Source organism: Chlamydotis macqueenii, chromosome 6 (genome assembly GCF_036417535.1).
Source record: "Chlamydotis macqueenii isolate bChlMac1 chromosome 6, bChlMac1.mat, whole genome shotgun sequence".
Taxonomy (NCBI): Eukaryota; Metazoa; Chordata; class Aves; order Otidiformes; family Otididae; genus Chlamydotis; species Chlamydotis macqueenii.
The window spans coordinates 24,083,123-24,103,429 of NC_141561.1; the positions used below are offsets into that span (position 1 = coordinate 24,083,123).

Consider the following 20,307-nt stretch of genomic DNA (forward strand, 5'->3'; position numbering starts at 1 on the left):
TCCATCTTTCCTGTAGGCCCCCTTGAGGTACTGGAAGACCGCTATCAGGTCTCCCCGGAGCCTCCTCTTCTCCAGGCTGAACAGCCCCAATATTCTCTCAGCCTGTCCTCATAAGAGAGGTGCTCCAGCCCTTTTATCATCTTTGTGGCCCTCCTCTGGACCTTCTCCAACTGGTCCATGTCCTTCTTGTGTTGCGGGCCCCAGAACTGGACACAGTACTCCAGGTGGGGTCTCACCAGGGCAGAGTAGAGGGGGAGAATCGCTTCCGTCGACGTGCTGGCCACGCTCCTCTTGATGCAGCCCAGGATGCGGTTGGCCTTCTGGGCCGCAAGGGCGCATTGCCTGCTCATGTTAAGCTTCTCATCCACCAGCACTCCCAAGTCCTTCTCCTCAGGGCTGCTCTCAATCCATTCCCCACCCAGCCTGTATTTGTGCCTGGGATTGCCATGACCCAGGTGCAGGACCTTGCACTTGGCCTGGTTGAATTTCATGAGGTTGGCACGGGCCCACCTCTCCAGCCTGTCAAGGTCCCTCTGGATGGCATCCCTCCCTTCCAGCGTATCGACAGCACCACACAACTTGGTGTCGTCGGCGAACTTGCTGAGGGTGCACTCTATCCCACTGTCCATGTCGCCGACAAAGATGTTGAACAGGCTGGGCTTCTCCTAGCTTTTGAAGATTAATAAAGTTATAAAAATAAGTTACTGCTACAATTTTACTAATCCTAGTAAAGATAATTTCTAAGTTTTTATGTTTAAATAAAAAGGATAAGAGCAATTTTGCTAGCTCTAGTAATAGCTAGACAGTCTTATTCTACTAAGTTATTGTCATCCACTCATTCTGGAATAAATTCTAAAAAGCAAACAAGTTTCTCCAATATGATTCATGGTCAATAGCACCCTTATTATTTCTGACATAAGAACGGGATATTAACCTGGGGTATGTACTGCCATGTAGTAATAGCCAAACTCTGCTACATATTCTTTAACATCCTTTCAAGCTTTTATCTTGTGATTTAAAGACCTTGTTCTGACAGACGAAACCACTCTCCCTTCCCCCGATCTGTTTCACTCTGTCATTCTTTCATTTAAATCCTTCCAATGGCTTCTACTCACACCACATGGGGTTCAACCTTCATGTTCTTTACTTCAATGCAACCATGTGCATCCCTAGTTATATGTTTTTGGAAAACTCTAGATCAGTTCATGAATTGTCAGCTTTCACATCATCATTTGCTTTTCTTTGTGAGCTTCTACTTTTCCTGTGTGTAGGCTCAACAACTTTCTTGAGACAAACCATCTTCATACCAAGATTCCACTGAATGCTCTATTTCTGTCAAAATGTCCAAGAGTAATCAATTGTCTTCTCCTCTAGAATAACTATTACAATTTGAAGTAACATTCCCTCATTTCCCTGTTCTGCAGGCTTCTTAGTAAGACTTAAATTTGACGAACTGACTCATTTCATTTTATTTTGACCTAGAACACTCATGTCTTTTGTGGCAGATTTTACATAGCCCTAATAATTCTTCCCTAATATATAAAACTACGTTTGAATAAAAGGAGATGTCTGCAATTACTCACGATATTTCAGAAGAAATAAAAACATGGCACCAACAAGCTTGCCAAGTATTACTTTACCACCTCAATTTTGCTTTTCATCCAGGCCACAGGAAGAAAGGGGACTTTGTGAAACAACCCTCAGAAGTGAGATTTTCACAGGATCAAGCTTTTAAGTACTTTTGAAAAAAATTAAGATTCAGGTACATACTAAGAAGTCAGAAGACAAAAAAAACCTACCACAGAATCATAACATTTCCCCCCCACACCCTACTTTCTTCCTTCTCCCCATATTGAGAGGGAGTCTGCAGCTGGATTAAGTATCACTGACCCTTGTACCTTTTTGCTGTACGTACTTGCACTTCCAAGTTTTTTTAGTGTTAAAAAGACATGACTGAAGTGTAGCTACTGCTGTTCACTAACAGGTATTTTTGCATTTTGATCCAACTCCTGTTGGACACGTGTCTTTTACTATTGCCACACATGCAGTAGACAGGAACCGAGACGCAACTGCTGCAGAAACAGAATCCTCTTGTGAATGCTTACAGTAAATGGAGGAAGGCTCAGAGTTTACTACTATCACATGTATCTCCCTGAGCCTGATTCACTTACAGATTAATTAACCCTCTACCTTCATTTACCATAGTTGCTTTACTGAAAAGTTAGAAAGTTAAAAAATAGATTTTACTTTATCAAAAATACCAGGACATCCTTAATATCTTTTTCAAGCTTTCTGAAGCAATTAATAGGAACAACTGCTTGGATACTTTTTTTAGTAGGGAATTCTTTCAGGAATACTGTCATGTGCTTAAAACTCATTTTCCCTCAAAAATTCTAGGTAGTCTTAGGTCTCAAAGCTAGGTTTTCACATTTTAACAAGTATTTGTTTTCACATCAGGTTGACTGTCTCTATTTGATCCTTCAGTGACATATTAAACAGAAAGTATTAATCATTCTTGTGGCAAGTTGCTAATGTCACATTTAAGAATGTTGCCAGACATAATGCTTTCCCATCCCCGCACCCCATACCAGATACTCAATCTCCTTTTAGAAAAAAAAGAAAAAAATCAGATTCCCAACAACCTAAGAAGCATCAGTTTCCTTGCAAAAGCAGGACATTTGAAAAGAGACATCTTCCAGGATAATAAAAAACAAAATGTTAATATATACCTCCAATATAAAAAGATTCTTTTCTCAGTCAATTCAAAAGATATTATATCTGTTACAGCTCAGTTGGTTGTCATAGGAAGGACCTAAAATTACTCCACAAAAAGCCTGACTCTTCTTAAGATACAAATTTTTAAAAGGAAATAACACATGGGCCTAGAGTAATCTTAACTTCTGAAGTGACAGTAATTCATTCACATCCCATATGAGGGATCATAACATCAAATTTTACTTGGTTTTACTGCTTAAAATGTAAGTACATCCAACAACTTCCTGTACTGAATTCCTGAAGTACCCGTGATATTTTTTTCCTCCAAATAAATCAGCCTTTAAACAGATAAATTAGTGAAGTACAAAATGCAATATAAAGATTAACATCTGAAAGTCTTACAAAATGAGTAAGCTTTGTCACCTTTCAGGCAAAGTTATTTCTATTTTAAAGAAGTTCTGGAATATAAAATACATTCTCAAAATATTAAAGAATGCATTCCCCTATCACTTTGTACCCTGTATTTTTCTCATACCTTAAGACACGTTTGGAAAAGGAGCTCTTTTCTTTGTATTCCCAACTAAGTCACACACAAGATGGTTACCTGGTTTTACTAATCGTTGTTTATACAAATATAGCCAAACACCTACAAGTACTCCTTTAATCACATACCTACATTATGTCTATTAAGACTCCTAATTAAAATATGAATTGCAATTTAGTTAGTGAACCAGAAAAAAAAAAGTCCCTCACTTATCTAAATCCAGACCAAACTTGATTCTGAATGATGTAAGGGTTGAGCTTCTAAACTAACCCCAAAGTATGAGAAAATAAAGCATACATTTGGCAAATAAAATTAATCATTGCTGTTCATGTAATAATTATGTCTTATATAAAGACGTGATACTAAGGTCATGTTTAGAAACATGTTTTTTCTTGTGGAGGACTTTTGAGCTACTAAGATTTAGGTTTTTGCTGTCTTTACGCTGTAAATCCACTTCACTTTGGGACCAAGACAATGAATTTTAAAAGTGTTTTTGAAGCTTCTCCTTCTCTCCATATAGCGAGGTACACAGAGAACACCACACACAATAAAACTTTTATCAGTACTACTAAACCAACCAAGTTACACATGGTCAGCATTTATTTCTAAAAAAATCTGAATGACTTAGGTACCTCACTTCCAGGCACCAGAAAAATTCTAGTTCAGGTTCCCAACTACTACATTTAACAGGAAACATGTAACAAGTTGTGGTGGTTTAGCCCGAGTCACCACAGTTTCTTGCTCACCCTCCCCCTCCCCAGCAGGATGGGGAGAGAAATGGGAAGAAATGAAAATTCCTGGGTCGAGATTAAGACAATTTGCTAGAATAGCAAAGGAAAACTGCAATAATAACAGAATCTAAAGATACTAAAATACACAAAATGAGCCATGCACAATTTTCTTGTCACCCAATGTCCCAATGACTGATACAGCCCGTCCCGAGCAGCAACCCCAGAAATGAAATCGAGCAGCAAGCAAAGGAGTGAAAAGGAGCCAGCAAGGTAGAGGGAACAAGGCCAGTGATCAAGAGAGAGATGAGAAGGAAAAAAATTTATGCCCCCCACCATGGGCAATCCCCACTTATATACTGAGCCTGACATTTATGGCGTGGAATACTCTCTTCAGCCAGTTTGGGTCAATTCTTCTGTCTTTCTCCCAGCTTCCTGCACCTGTACATCAGCGAGACTTGGAAAGCCAGTGTCCTTGGTCTCATTAACAACAAGTCCTACCATCAATGCATTTATCAACATTCTTCACATCTGAAATCCAAAACACACCAGCTACTGAGAGGAAAATAACTCCATCCCTGCCGAAACCAGGACACAAGTGTCCTTAGCTTGAAAAGCTATGTAATGAAAAAGTACAGTTTCAGTAATTCAGAAGCAAATATTCATTGTAATTTTAACAATAAATAGTATCAACAGAATTTAGACACAGTCAGGAAAGTCTTGGCAAATGCACATGCGCTTTGCCTATTGATCAGAGATCTATTTCTATTCTACCAAAGCCACCTTAGCTACATATAGACATGCTCCTTTTAAGATGTATTTCTTGTGAGCTTCCACAAAGTAACCATAGAATAGCTGCATACAGCAGAACAGAAACTCTTCAGTTTTAGGAATCACAAAGCAAGTATTGCTGCTAGATGTCTTTATTTTTTTTAACAAAATACACAAAGGCACAAAATTCACTTATATCTTGTCATTACTGTACAGGTATAAATAGTCCTTTGTATTCAAGTACAATCAAGTGCAGAAACTTTCTATATTTTATGTAAACACAAAACAGCTTTGTATGTACATGCCTCTGGTTCATCTGCAATGCAAATACCAAAGGAGATGCCATTTAACTGAATTCTGTCAAAAAGTCATACAATGAATAACATTAACACCACTGTAATGACACTTCCATATGCTTAAGTCAAATGTCAGATGACACTTTAGCTTGTAAACATCTGTGTATTTAAAATGTACTCAATTCATTTTAACAGGGAAGCATTAAAAAGTATCTTAAATTCACTAGACCAAACTTATTAGGTCAGTTGCTGCCAGTAATTGCTCTTTATATGTGACAGCTAAATAGATGTCAAATTAGAGGTCACCCTTAGCAAAGCTTATACTTCTAAGTTTTTAAATATGCAAACTGAACAACAGCTACAACTGTTAGACTTCAAACAACTATACATTCCTGTGTATTAACTTAAAGACACATGCTTAATTTACAACACCCACTTCTACACATCGCTTTGACATACTGTGGCAGTTGAGGCAGTTTAAGCTCAAGCGAGATTTTTAAGTTGTACCATTAAAAAAGCTCACCTGAATAGTAACAACAGGCATGAACAAAGCTAAAAACTAGCTACAGAAGGCACTTGAAGTACTTTATTCTGCTTTCATTAAAGATTCTTTGCTTTGTTCAGCTGAAATAGACTCTGAAATAGAGTCTTCAGTTGTTGAAATGTTTTCTGTATCTTCCTTTTCAACTTCTTCAGCTAGCTTATCATTTAGCTGCTCAGGACTTGGTGCTTTATCATTCGTCTCAGTTGTCTCAATGATCTGTGCTGTGTCTTGTTCAGATTCTGTGAAAAGAAAAAATGGTGAAATAACCATTTCCAGAAATGAAGAGGCAGTTAATATAATATTGTTAAAAAGTAAACGAAACAACATTTTGCAATGACACACAGGTTTTGACTAGTCACTGCATGAAGTTAACTGCTAAAAAAAATTTTTCTAACAAGAGGGTAACAGGTAAAACTTGTAAAATTTAAGAAAAAAACAATACTACAGAAAAGAGTTCAGATCTCACTATGAAAACATTATGCATTATTTGTATATGTTCAGAATCTTCTAAGCTTGTTCATTAATGTGAGATAGTGTCAGAAGTAAGACATGATGGTAATTCAGCTTCTTTGTGCTTGGTGATAGAAGTTTAACCAATTGTATAGCTTTTTCTATAAAATTTTAATCTGTATGCAGAACCTAAACATTCTATTTGGTGGAAGCTATTTTAGACCTAAGGAGTCAGATAACTAGAAAAAAAAAAAAAAGATTAGAATAATCTAGTTCTCAGCATCTCAAAACAGCCACTGAAAATTACTGCATACTCTCAATCTTCCCATAGGAAGTGTTGAAAGGATACAGAGGAGTATCTTTACTCTCAATCCGGGATGGGAGTTTCTTTGGTAACAGGCATATTTGGAAGATCAGTCAAAAATATTTATCGTAAGTACTAGTTCTAAGTAAGTAAATTCTAGCTTCACAGCAAGATTTAATAGCGTTGGAGAAACAAGAGTCATATTTGGAAGTACGACCACTGAAAAACTGAACACTAAGTATTGCACTAAACAACACAAAGGTGCTGTAGAATGATACTACTGACAGCTGTTTATTTATTGACTAGTACTAGTCAATACTAGACAGCATTAATCCATATTGTAAAGGCAAACAGTCTGCAAAACTGATGCAGAGTTACAGCTCAAAAATGTTAACTTTATCAAATGTTTGTAATTTCATATTTATCAACACATGTGTCTGAAAGTAATCAGACTGCTTCAGGCTGATATTCACAGAATTCACAAGCAGGCCTGAAAGTTTTAGAACTATTGCTCTGACTTCTTGGGTCACAACTGACAAAAGCAGCTACTGCACAGCCTTGTCCAGCACACTTGGTGCAACTGCCATCTGTCACCAGGAACTCAAGACCCCTCTTCCCACACACAGCTCCATCTAACTAGTTCCAAGCTCCACTTTAGACTGCTCAGTGCAGTCCAGCTTCTCCATTTCTTCCTCTTCCTTGATCTTCCATCTTAGAAAGTTTGCAGTCAACTTACTTCCTGATTCAGCTTCCTTCCCTGCTTTCTCAGTCACAGGCTGTTCAACATCTGCTCTGGCTTCTTGTTCCAAAATTTCTCTGGAGGCATCTGTCAGGCAGTCAACCCTATTTCGTCCCAAGGAGATTAACGTTCCCAGTTTCTTTCCAGACTATCCCACTCTGCCTTTCTGCTCTTCAATCTCCATCTTGATCCCATCCCAATCTGTGCTCAATCTTTATCTTCAACTGTCAGTTTTCTTTCTCTCTCATCTCTGCATTTTTTCTTCAGCCTCAAATTCTATGAATACGTTTGTGCCTTTTTCTGCTACAACCCCTCCACACTTGAGTTACATTTGCTCTTTATTGCTGCTTGGGTCAAAGAAAGTACAGGATGTGAGGAAGAGACAACTCCATACCCCCTCCACTCATTTGAAGCATAGCCCAACCATTACTTATTCACAGAGTTTCAGTCTTGCAGTCCTCAACTGAATCATGCTTAGCACTCTGCAGAAGTGACTATTTTTTTAGTCTGATTAAGGTAAAGAGTATTCATTCTGTCTCATCAGAAGGATCCTGAGCATCTACAACACATTTGATATCAGTCCCAGGGACAATCAGCCACTAGCAGAAGCCTCTAATGAAAAGGAGAAAACCTGATCAAGTGCATGTTCTATCTATATCCAAAGGAACAGAAGGATGCTGCACTCATTTTTATATTCTACTAAAAGGCATGGGGACACGGTTTCTCTAAGAAAAAACAGTGAAGTATTATGTGACTTCTCCCTTCACCTTTTTCTTGATTAAACTTAGTCAAACTCTTGAAACTTTCCAGAATACAGTTAAAATAAACTAATTTACATGGAAAACTTTGGTCTGACAAAATTAAGTCTGACAAAGTTATAAGGAACTAAAGAGTAGGTCCTTTAAATGAGCAGTCAGGGTAACCACAGTAAGTGGTGCTACTAACTCCAACTATAAAGATGACCAACCTTCATTAAATATATATAGTCATTCCATTTAAAACACACCCATTAATGGAAAGCTTGCCTAAAGTCAACTTGATCTCAATACTGCATGATTTAAGCTATTTTAAGAGCAGCAGCTAACAAGAGAAAGCTCTGACCGTAAACTTTTAAAAATTGCAAAAGAAAATTAGTGTCCTTGATAATTAATACTTAATCCATGATTTAACTGAGGAATGTAGCTACACATACATGATCTCAACAGCAAACAGCCCTATGCTGGCCTGAGGCAAATTTAAGAGCTGTATCAATGCAACTTTAAAAAAATCTGCTCCCAGCTACAGCAGTTCCTATTTTGTCCCAACACTCCTGCTTAATGCTTAGTACTTAGAAAGCATATGTACTTCACATTGTAAGTAGTCAGCCACCTCTCTTGATGCAGAGAATATTTCACTGTGTAACCAGTAAAATCACAATACTGCATCACTATTAAAATTAAGTAGAAGATGTATGTCCATTATGCAGGAATTCATTTTAAAAAAGGGTATAAAATAATTGCACTAAAATACAGCTACTTTACTTGTACTTTCAAGACATTTGGGACAAGTTTTTTCACTACTGCAGCTCCCCATTAGAACAGACTTTCACACAGTGCCATGTGTCCGAAATATCTTTAAGAAACATGTGCATCACAGTAGTCTGTGTTCATGGCTTTGATACCACAGAAAGCTATTTGGGAAGCCTGTGAAACAGAAGCCCATAATAGCACAGCATTTGATTCTCTGGACCCTTTATGTCCTACCAAAAAGGCAAGCTATATTGTTCAGCAAAACGGAATTGTGGTAGATTGGAAGCGTAATACATTTTTAAACCAAAAGCTTGATTGTAAGTCATTAAACTCAAGGTGAGTTGACCCATGTCTGTGTGAGGAATCACCGAATTCTAGCTATATTAGCTGAACTCAGGAAAGAGCACAGCAAGCAAAAACTCACATCTTTGAAAAGAAACAATGTCTAACAAAAAAAATGTAGTGGGCTCATGCTGTCCTATCAAAGTGGAGCATATTTGGTAAGTAGGCAAGCCAAATCTCTGAAACAAAAAATGCCTCTAGTCCAGGTTTCTTAAAAAAAGACACTAAAAAACCCAACCCATACACACCACTTAACTCAGACTATCTGACTACAACAATTACTCAAGCTTACTTCTTAGTCCTTTGTCCTCAACCAGTTTTATTCCTAGATAAAGTTTCTGCTCTATCTGTAACACTTGTCCAAAGCCACGCTCTACTTTTGGTAGAATTCAAATAAGCATGCATTTGAAGCAGCATTGTTTCTGGAGGACAGCATTACCATGAACCCTTCTGTTGAACAACAAGCCAAGTTTCTGTATCTGCCTTTTAAATGGAAGTCCTTTCAAACGTACTAGCAGTTGCTGTATTTCAAGAATCGTTAAAAGTGACAGCATTAAATTATCACAAAATATTTCATCAGGATGGTCAAGGAATTCCACAAAAGTCCAGAGATAACATAGGAAGCTGTCTCTATAAAGTGCTGACCACCATGGTGAAATCTGAAGTTTAAAGACATCTAACGAAGACCTCTGAATATTAGCATCAGATATTCAACAATAAAGCAGTTTAATTTTGTTTCGACCTTCAAAACATTGCTAAATGCTACACCTGAATCAAGAATGCAGCATAAGAATACCAAATATAGACAAATCAAAATTAATCAAGAGGATGAAAGTGGTTCCTGTTGACTTTTTCAGTATGATCTAAACATTAATACTTTCAGAAGTACATGAGAGAACCAACTAGCCTTTGATGAAAAAAATTTCAAGATTGAGCCATTTAAGAAAAAGGTAAGAAAATAACTGAAGTACATTGTTTCATTATATTGTTTCATTCTTGTACTAAAATTTCCCAAGTTACTCTTCTGAACAGGGAAGCATGACGTTTGTGCTAGTAATCTGCATTAGACTGACAGCTAATGACTCCATTATTTCCAGAGTATTGAAAAATCCAAGGTGCAGTGCCAACAGCACCTCCTATAATCACTCTTCAGATCTCTTATCCACAGGAGTTGTATGTAACATGCTTGTCACTGCATGAGCATACAACTGAAAAGAGATTCAGCTTCATGCTCTGCTCATTAGTAGGAGTAGCTGACTGGTTAAAAAAAAAATATATTTATAGCACCTCTGCATCACATTAGCTTGCAGTTTCTTCAAGCTATACAGCTATCATTTAAGTGAGATAAAAGTCGGATCTCCCTGTGTTGTCAACATTGTGGTGAAGCTGGTTTCCTGATCTTAACACTTGTTTACATCTGCAAGGAAAGCCATTTTCTATTCTTGCTATGACAGCAGCTATATTACTGTAGTGAACAAAAGCCTTCCCCAGAGCTATACCTCAATGATAGCTTCATACCTTAAACTTACAATCAAGGAAAATGTTCATTTATTAATGAAGCCTGACTGCCTGTAAGCAGTTATGTTTCAAATTAGGGTTCTGATGGAAGAGTGATTTACTGAAAATGGTATTTTCTCATTCATAAGATACTACTTCGTGGCAAGTCACAGGCAGGTAATGCACAGTGACAAACTGATAGGGTGGCACTGGCCTCTTCTACATCAACAAGACATTTCTCAGATATTAGTTATGTAAAATATTAACACATACTGTATTTCTGCCTGCTTACTAATTATCAAAACAGAATGGTTCCTATAATCTTGGAGATTAAATATTCAGAAAAGATCAGATATTTAAGCCAGATAAAACCAAAAGTCGGCATACCAGTTACTTACGCCTCTTCTGAAAAATTCACCATACACTTCCTAGCAGGAAAAGAGAACAGGGGAACGAACCCCACAATAGTTTCTTCTGTTGTTGTTTTTAAATAAAGCAGCACATGAATACAAGACCACACCAACAAGCAAGTAATTTTCAGTGTTAAAGGTAAATTGGTAAAATCACATCATTTACTGCAATAAAACCATCCTATATTTTATCCTGAAATACTTGATTAAATTCTGCTTTCAAAAAAGCAGAAGCTATTTTGCAGAATTTTCACTCCTACATCTCAAGTGTAAAAAAAAATCTCACACTAATTCTTAAGGTTTTGCCTTTTTTTTTTTTTTTTTTTTTACACAATATCTATAAACTGACTCAGCAGCTCAGACCCATTGAAGGTAGTTTGACAAACATCTCCTTCAACGACAATACCAACTTAATTAGCATCCCCCCCCTCCCAAAAACCTGTAAGAACCTGCAGTTACAGATAACACTCAGAAGCCCTTGAGGCACAAACCTCCAAGAGCTGAATGTCTGTCTTTAAGGGCTTCCCCATTTGATTCACACAGAGGAAAATAAGCAGAGTTTTGAAGACCCCAGTAACAAGTTCTGTCTTTCCTATAAGAATCTTGTAACTTTAGAAGTAGCCAAAAAGCTACTAACCCACCCTCCACTCACTGAAGAGATGAAATCATTTGAGGGCAAAGATGACACTGATATCATCTTAGCTTCATGCAGCTGATTTAAGTCTTACTTTCATGCTAGTAATAGTACTTTTAATGAAGTAAGAGCACAGGAAAAGAAACCAGCCAAGTTTTCCCTGTAATGCACCCGCATCAGACCACACTCAGATAGCTACAGTTAGATATTACTGCCCTACTAGACTCATGCAGCCTTCTCAAGCCAGAAAGAAGAGGCCAATGCCATTTTGTACTCCCTGTTAAAGATAATCAAGCAGAAACATTCTTTCTGTTACAGTTTGACAGTTTCCCACAGTTGGTGTGTGATACACAGCCTGTATCTCAGGGCTGTACACTATGATCCCTGTTTTAAGTAATGTAAAATTCAATCAAGTACTCAATAATACATCTAACTGGATATTATCTGGTTTGAAATTATAATTTCTGGAGTCTTTTAAAACACTGCATCTTCCTGTTGGCTGTAAACCAGATGCCTACTGTATTTGCAGACTATAAAATGTCTCAAAAGGAACTATGTTAAATTAAAACTGACAATTTGTCTTTGAACTCCCTGATTTTAAGCAAGGAAGTTTTACTAGATTTTCCTGCCCTGAGGAAAACAGTTAAAGGAACAAAGGCAGAAATTCCAACACACCTCAATCAAACGACCTGCCGAACAGAGTGAAAGTTAACCACTTCAGGACATATTCCCTTCTTAACCATTTTTGTAATTTACAGTGCTATTTTCTGTTTATCAGTGACATTAGAGTGAAAAAAATTTGTTATGCCATGCAACATACTGCCTAATATGAAAAAATTTTAGGGTACAAGAAAGAAGACGATAGTATCAACAAGCTAAGCTAGAAGCAGGGACAAGAATAATTTAAAAAAAAATATAAACTGCATCCACTATGAAGTTAGAATAGAATACCCTATTTCAGTTGGAAGGGACTAGCAACAATCACCTAATCCAACTGTCTGATTAATTCAGGGGTGATTAAAAGTTAAAGCGTGTTAAGGGCATTGTCCAAATGCCTCTTAGACACTGACAGGCTTGGGGCATCAACCACCTCCCCAGGAAGCCTGTTGCAGTCTTTTTAAGTTCTTCAATTGTTCTTATTAAAAAAAAAAAAAAAAAAAACACACCACTCATCTAGACAGAGAGCTAGATGACAGGGCGAGATTTCACTAGACATTAAAAAAAGAGCAGGCTTCATGAGATTAGCACATACCTTCTGTCTGTTGACTCTCCTGGGGCTTTCTCTGTTTAGGTTCTAGAGGCTCAGCTTCAGATCGCAATTCTGCAGATTGCTTTTTTTCAAAACTGAAGTCTGGAAGTCGTGGAGCCCGAGGTCTAGTTTTTCTTGCAGGATTCAGGAAAAAGCAGTAGGCACACCTAAATGCTACACAAAAGCACACAATAAGTAGCCTCACTAATTAATTTCACGTTTCACCTTTATTCCTACACTATATTCTGACTGTCCACAATACTAAAACCAGAATTAAATAAGTGACTATCAGTACCTGAGAGTACCTCCAAATTTACACAAGCTCTTCCATATAGCTCCATTTTTAACTTCAGCATAGGTTTGCTTCTTAAAAACCTGTTTTCTTTCAGTTCTGCTGCACTTAGGAGTACTGCCCACCACTGTGAAAGATTTGACCACAATGAACAAAATAATGCAATTCAGTACCAGAAGATGTTGCCACATGGTGTTCTTCTACTCTTCCCCACAGAAGAATTAAGTTAACAGATTACTATTTTTTTTTCCATTTAAGATGCATCCCCTTACTCAAAAGGTGAGAAAAGTGGCTACGGATTCTGCAAGGTATGTCTCACTACTTTTTGAGGAGCATTCTGCTCCAGTGGCGCTTGATTAAGAAAAGGCAGTTTCTTTCTGGAGAAGTACTGGATACCACTTAACAGTTAAATGCATATTTCCCCCCCGCAAGACAAGGTGAGAAGTGGCAATTTCTTGCACAGTTGAATTGTGAACTCTCTTGAGCCAAGATGACATATCAGCTATACATCCTTGCTTCCACAGCAAACATTCAGCTTATTCTTACAGTGCTGTATATTTACTCAAAATTAAGCAAAACAAAATCAAATAGAAGACTTATCTAAGATTCTCTCATTTCTTAAGCATGGGGCTTACACTTGTGGTAGAAAGAAGGAAAAATAAAACATCTGTGTTCAATAAAGAGCTGTGTGTGTCTTAAGTTATTGTCAGCCATAAATTCACATATAGCTCCCTAGGGCTTGTTCCCACTCCTTTTCCGATACCTCCCCAAGATCTTCTTGCCAAAGCAAAATTTTGTTTAAGTTCCGGAAAAAGAGGCATACTTAAATGTCAGATAGTTTCTCAACATAAAACCCTTCTGAGAACCATTCATAGCCAGTAGCAATTCTCAGGGATGTATTGGACGAGGATTATTTCTACTGAATAGTTTTCTACGCATAAAATCCTTGGCCTGAAGGTCGCAATAAAGTACTTTTAAGTCTTGAAATGAATCTTAAGATACAGAGTAACGTTACCATAAGTGGCATTTCACAGCATCAGTTAAGTACTAACTGCAACCAAAATGAAGCATGATGCATGTTATTTATAAAACATAAGCCAACTACTAAAGAGTCTACCATAGATTAGCTCTTACCTATGTATTCAAACTCCTCCTTCAAAGCCATACCATTGTGAGAAAAACATTGCTGACATATAAGGGCATACCTAGAAAACATGAATAATATATAAGTACATACCTTTAAGTAACAGCACACTGAAGTGAGATGCATTTTACCTTAGATATTGATTAACAGCTTAGATATGCTAAGGTACTTAGATATGTTTAGGTCCTGCACATGCTTCATCTCAAGCACAAATACAGGCTGGACAGAGAACAGATTGAGAGCAGCCCTGCTGAGAAGGACATGGGAGTGCTGGTTGATGAGAAGCTGAATATGCGCCAGCAATGTGCGCTTGCAGCCCAGAAAACCAACCACATCCTGAGCTGCATAAAAAGAAGCGTGGCCAGCAGGTTGAGGGCAGTGATTGTTCCCCTCTCCTCTGCCCTGGTGAGACCCCACCTGGAGTACTGTGTCCAGTTCTGGAGCCCCCAGCATAAGGACATGGGCCTGCCAGAGTGAGTCTAGAGGAGGGCCACAAAGATGATCAGAGGGCTGGAGCACCTCTCCTATGAGGAGAGGCTGAGAGAGTTGGGGCTGATCAGCCTGGAGAAGAGAAGGCTCCAGGGAGACCTTACAGCAGCCTTCCAGTACCTAGAAGTGGCTCCTAAGAAAGATGGGAACAAACTTTTTACCAGGGCCTGTTCCGATAGGACAAAGGGTAATGGTTTTAAACTAAAGAGGGTAGTTTTAGATTAGACATAAGGAAGAAATTTTTTTACAATGAGGATGGTGAAACACTGGCACAGGTTGCCCAGAGAGGTGGTGGATGCCCCACCCCTGGAAACATTCAAGGCCAGGTCGAATGGGGCTATGAGCAACCTGATCTGGTTGGAGATGTCCCTGCTCCTTGCAGGGAGGTTGCACTAGATGACCTTTAAATGTCTCTTCCAACCCAAACCGTTCTGTGATTTTATATTTACTCTTAAGCGGTAATTTCCACAAGCAAACTAAATCTGTATATTAAATAATAATTTTTAAAGCTGGTTTAAAAACAGTGAAATATTCTTAGCTACAATTTACTTCACGGTTCAATGTATTTTTAATTTAGTTTATATTTCATTAGAATACAGACACTATGAAAAGTAACCACAGTTAACAAGGAAGTTCTGATATGTTTGGACAGTTCTGAAGGCAATTTGAAAGCATTTATAACGGTAATAAAGCTAAAGTGCTAAGATAATAAATTTTTTTTTTTAGTTCAAAATAATTCATTCATCCACTTGAGCATAGATTTATCTCTGTATCACATGGCTAGTAGCACCTAAAGAGGGGGTTAATTTTGTCAAATTGTTACCATTTCCTACAAAGATTTCAGGTGAAGCACTGAGAAAGGGTCATTTCATTATGAAAATTTCAAACAAATTAATTTGCAATTCTTTCAACCTTGATGCATCTGGCAAAAAAAAAAAGTTAAGCAGCTTTCTATCTCAAGTGTTTAGGTATTTCCTTCAGCAACACTACCTGTTCTGAGGACCATCGCAAACCAAATATTCAATAACTCTGTCCACAACTCCTCTTTCTCGAGGAAGAATAGGTCTTGCTAAAGGAGGGCCTGGAGGATGAAGACCTAGGAAGACACGAACTATGTCAAAATTTTGGTTTGTATTACTATATATAACCGGATATTTCACTGTGCATGCTAGTGTAATAAAATAATTGCATCTACTTAATATAGATGGCTATAATTTCTTAGTCCACTAGGAAAGCTCTAAGATTTTTAAAACCACAACAGTCAAAACTACTATCAAAATAAAAATCCATTAAGATCAAGTAACAGCAATAATTGGTACTACCTTTTTCACCTCTGTTTACATACAGCAGTTAAAGTACACCAGTGGCGCAAACTTGGCTTTCCACAAAATTTTAAGACATCTAGTCTACTGGATAAGACTATTGCAAGTTGCCAATTTCCATTTATGTAGCTTTGTGTTCTTATGTCTACCTTCCTTTCCAGCCTTAAAACAGAAGATGCTAAGCATAATGAGCTAAACGCAATCAAGAAGCTAAGTCCAAATCATTCAGATGTGATCATTCAAATAACTAAGTATCTGAAACTTCTTCCCAATGCTGCCCTCCTGGCTAAGAGACATTTTACACAACAACAGGAGGCATTAAGTTACAGTACTTTCAACACTGAGATAATTAAGTGATAATTAACTTGGGGGAGGAGGGAAACTTAAAATGTATTTCCATAAGACCTTTATGAATTACACTGAAAGGGCACAGAAAAAGATGTTTGAGTAAGACAACAAACCAGACTTTTCAGAACTCAAATTGGGACAAAGATGAGCTTCATTTCATAATTTTGTCTTCAGGTGCAACCTGACAGATATGACTCAGTTTAACCCAACAACAAAATTACTTGTAATAATACAAAAGTCCTATTCAAGCACAAGATAGTAAGAAGGTTAGACAGAAAAAATTCAACTAACATCAGCAGGTTTCGTACTGAAATGAGCATATGGTCATCTGAAGCCACGCAAGAACTAAGTATGTTGAATTCTTAGAAGTAAAATTCTCCAGGCACAAGAACTGACCAGTGTCTTCACAGGGAAAAGTTCTGGCCTGTAGCAAGTGTCACAAAGCAACGTCCAGTGGGGAAAAAAAAAATATATGTATATATATATTTCATAGAAATTCATAGAATTCCCCATCATGCCAAATAAACAGAGGGTAAAACAAACCAAACCCACTGTCTGAAGATGTAAAAAGGATTTTTTAAAAAATCCAAATAAAGAACCACCAAGCGTGGTCACCAATTCATTCAGAAGGACATTTAGTTGAAAGATACCACGGAAAACTGCTGTGGACTTCAAGCTTCTCAGAAGACAGATTTAGCTTGCTTTGCAGCACCTTACCTGGGGACAGGACCAGAACACGCACAAAGTCATAGCTTCCCACACAACTGATTCTCTTTCATAAACATACGCACAGAAGCGGCAAGTAGCACTGCAGTAGAGTATACGCAGGCAAAGACAACACAGCAAGTCTTACTATTGCATAAACTAATCCAGGATGGGCTCTAAGTTTAAATATGGCATTAAAGGTAACTGCCAGCAACCACCATCTCAAGTCTTCTACCTTTTCAAGTCTTCTACCTTTTAGCCTTCACAAAAGAAAAAAAAAAAGCCACTTAGGGCAGAACGTGCTACACAGTGGTAAACCTCAAGCTCAACGCCACGCACAGCTAACCGCCATCCTCTACGGCAAGGGCCAGAAACCTTGTAGGAATCAAACACTCTCAGCAGTGCCCTCTCAGAGTGCTACACATAGAATTAGACTAATCTGGCAATATGCCTAACAGCACAGCCTTTTAAAACACCTTTCATCAGTACTGCATAATTGACCTAAATGGACTGTCCTCACCTGTAAATACAATAACATTTGATCAGAAAATACTGCAATTTACAACCCTTCAATAAGCACAAAAAGAAAAGTTGCATGCTCAAATTATTTTAAAGTAACCCTCATTTTCACAAACAAGAGAAATCAATTCAGGAGATATTGATCAGTGAATGCATTCTCAAATTATCCCTCTATTCTGTCAACAAGCAGGAAACCAGACTCAGAAAAATCTCACAGCAGCAAGGCAGAACAAATTCAGTGCAACATAAACGGGACCTAAAGTTTCATTTTATAGGATTTTGAAAAAGCCGTCCAGAGAAGAGTTCCAGCAAAATGCATTTCCCAAGGCTTCATAAACATGAAAGACGCAATACTTCCATTAAAAGAAAAAGTGAACGGACAGTGTCTGACATAGGTGTGAAGTAAAGACCTGGAGCACTGATACAATCTGCAATAAAATTAAAACTCTGCAAGAACTTTATTAATATCCGGCTAACCCTCAAACCTGTATTGAGTCCTATCTTCAAAAGACCAAATTTGCTTATGACCTGTATATCACCAACATAGGAAAAGTTTCTAGAGTTAACAAGCAAGGTAAAAATTAAATACAGTTACCTAGAATGGAACATCACAACACGGTCCAAAAACAACTTCAATTACCTGCCTACCAATAACTAAAACCAACCATCTTGGTTCTCACGCTGTTATGGACACCAGTAATTAATATAAACATCAAAAGCAATCATTGTAGAAAGACTGGTCATTTCTGCAAAGCTTGGCAAACTCTCAACTACCTGCTGGTTATTAATTTCCAAACATATGGGAGCTCTGTGGTAATACACGTTAAATTGATTCTCCGCTACAAAATACAGTATAATGAAAATGAATTATTAGTCTTCTCTAAAGTAGAAAGAATTAAGGTTATCCATATTTGCTGCAAGCCATACATAAACTTAGATGCGATGATACTACTCTTAGAGATGCTGAATTTACATACATTTCACTACAGCTACGAGACTGAGATGTCAGACGCCTGGGAGGTCTGGGGGAATTCAAGAGAAAAGAGGGCTTCCACATTAGCTGACAACTGCAGTGGCTTCCATTGCTATCTATGACACTTGACATCTTGGTCACTGTACAAAGAGCAAAGAACTACTACACGTTACAGTGGTGCTCAGAAGATTCTTGGCAAGTTGCATCCCTTCTATTTTCAAGGCAGCATTTCATCTCCTTTCTCGCCTTGCCATCCAACTTGACAGACATCCTGCAACAAATGGAAGGTCAGCTAACCCGTACACAGCTTTACCATCCATGAGGAGAATGACACCACCACCTCCACCAAAAAGCTTTCAAGTTTGCTATCCCTATTACGGAATTTAGTTCATGTTCTGTTTAATAAGGTCCCTCCCATCTGAACACCAAGCCAAATCAAGGGAAAAAGCATTTTCAGGATATGAAAACGCATTCCAAGGAGCGCTCATTTCCGCCAGGTTTCAACCTGTTGCTAAGCTTTTGACTCTTGGACCAAAACAATAATGAGATTTTAGAAGAATTCAGCTACCGCATAGACAACTTCTCTCGTGTACCTGATGTTTCACACCTTAATCTACGAGTATAGATTGCACGACTACACCTCCTAGAGTAAAAAATTAAATAAATGTCAAGATGCATGTTAGAAAAAATACGTGCAGCGTTCAGGGAGAAACATTAATGCATTCTGAAAGTGTTCTCCTCTGCACCTGATTTATACAAGTGTAGAGCTCTTCTAAACTAAGAACATAAAAAGGTATGCTATATTGTTGGCTACAGAATACTGCAAAGTTTTATTGCCATTTAAACAAAGAAGCCATAACAGTTACATGAGCTCAGGCAATAGGTTTCAGCATCAAAAGATGCCAGCTGTAAAGAGTTATGGCTAATTGAATATGGAACTCCTGCTTAATCAGATAACTGCTCTGCTATTTCCAAATGAAATGCCATTTCCATACTGTCTGAAAATGGTCTATTTTATTGGGAACCAGAGAAAACAATATAAACTGTAAATAACATTAAGTGCTCTGTTTACCCATTCCAGGCACTGAAGTAGCGGGGGATCCAGGGCGCCTTGGCAAAACATTTGACTGCAAGGGTGGCGGAACACTTCTTTCTGGGGGTCCGCTCAGAGCTGATGGGTCTCTCTGCAGACTGGGAGATGCTGGAACCACTGATTTTGGAGAGCCTTGTTTAGGAGTCGCAGGCAGGGGCGTAGAAGCACTTCTTTGAGCTGTGGTCCTCTGACGAATTTCTGACAACAACAAGCGCGTACTGAATTTAACATCCAGCGTTCTAAGCAAGAGGTTACTAAAAGTATATGAATGTCTTTATTCCAGTCATCAAATTACAGAGTCAAACACCACTACAAAGGTCTACAACTACAGATCACCAGCTGTCTGGCTCAGCATGCCATAGAAATAAATCTCACACACAATACTGTATTTTAACAGCAGTAATCATTAACTGTTAAATACTTAGGGCAAAATTCTTCTAGAAAATTAGCAGATAACAACCTTACAATTCTGTTCTCTATGGCAGAATACTGGAGATATTAAAAAGATTCAAACCACAAAGTACAGACAAGAACTGCCCACTGTTTTTACTCTACAGTTTAAACATGCTTCCAAATATTTAGCTTTCCATGGGACCAAAAACTATTCAGTCAATGTCTAAAATATCCAATCTAAGTGCCCAGAGTTATTAAAAATTTTTCAGACTGGATAAATGAAACAATTCTAAAGTAA

The 20,307-nt window shown here is 37.9% G+C and overlaps 1 protein-coding gene across 4 annotated transcripts in view; it reads right to left on the minus strand.

Annotated features, from left to right (window-relative positions):
- Window positions 1-4,910: 4,910 nt before the first annotated feature.
- The window catches only part of LNPK (lunapark, ER junction formation factor), a 42,518-nt gene continuing 27,121 nt past the window's right edge, over window positions 4,911-20,307 (minus strand). For 3 of the 4 annotated variants that reach the window (XM_086751413.1, XM_086751411.1, XM_086751410.1), the window contains 5 exons: window positions 19,596-19,814; window positions 15,647-15,752; window positions 14,158-14,228; window positions 12,735-12,905; window positions 4,911-5,837 (listed from right to left, as the gene is read on the minus strand). In XM_086751413.1, the coding sequence (XP_086607539.1) occupies window positions 5,641-5,837; window positions 12,735-12,905; window positions 14,158-14,228; window positions 15,647-15,752; window positions 19,596-19,814 (764 nt within the window). In that variant the 3' untranslated portion in view covers window positions 4,911-5,640. The remainder of the gene's footprint in view (window positions 5,838-12,734; window positions 12,906-14,157; window positions 14,229-15,646; window positions 15,753-19,595; window positions 19,815-20,307) is intronic. The other variant, XM_086751412.1, reaches the window with a different exon arrangement.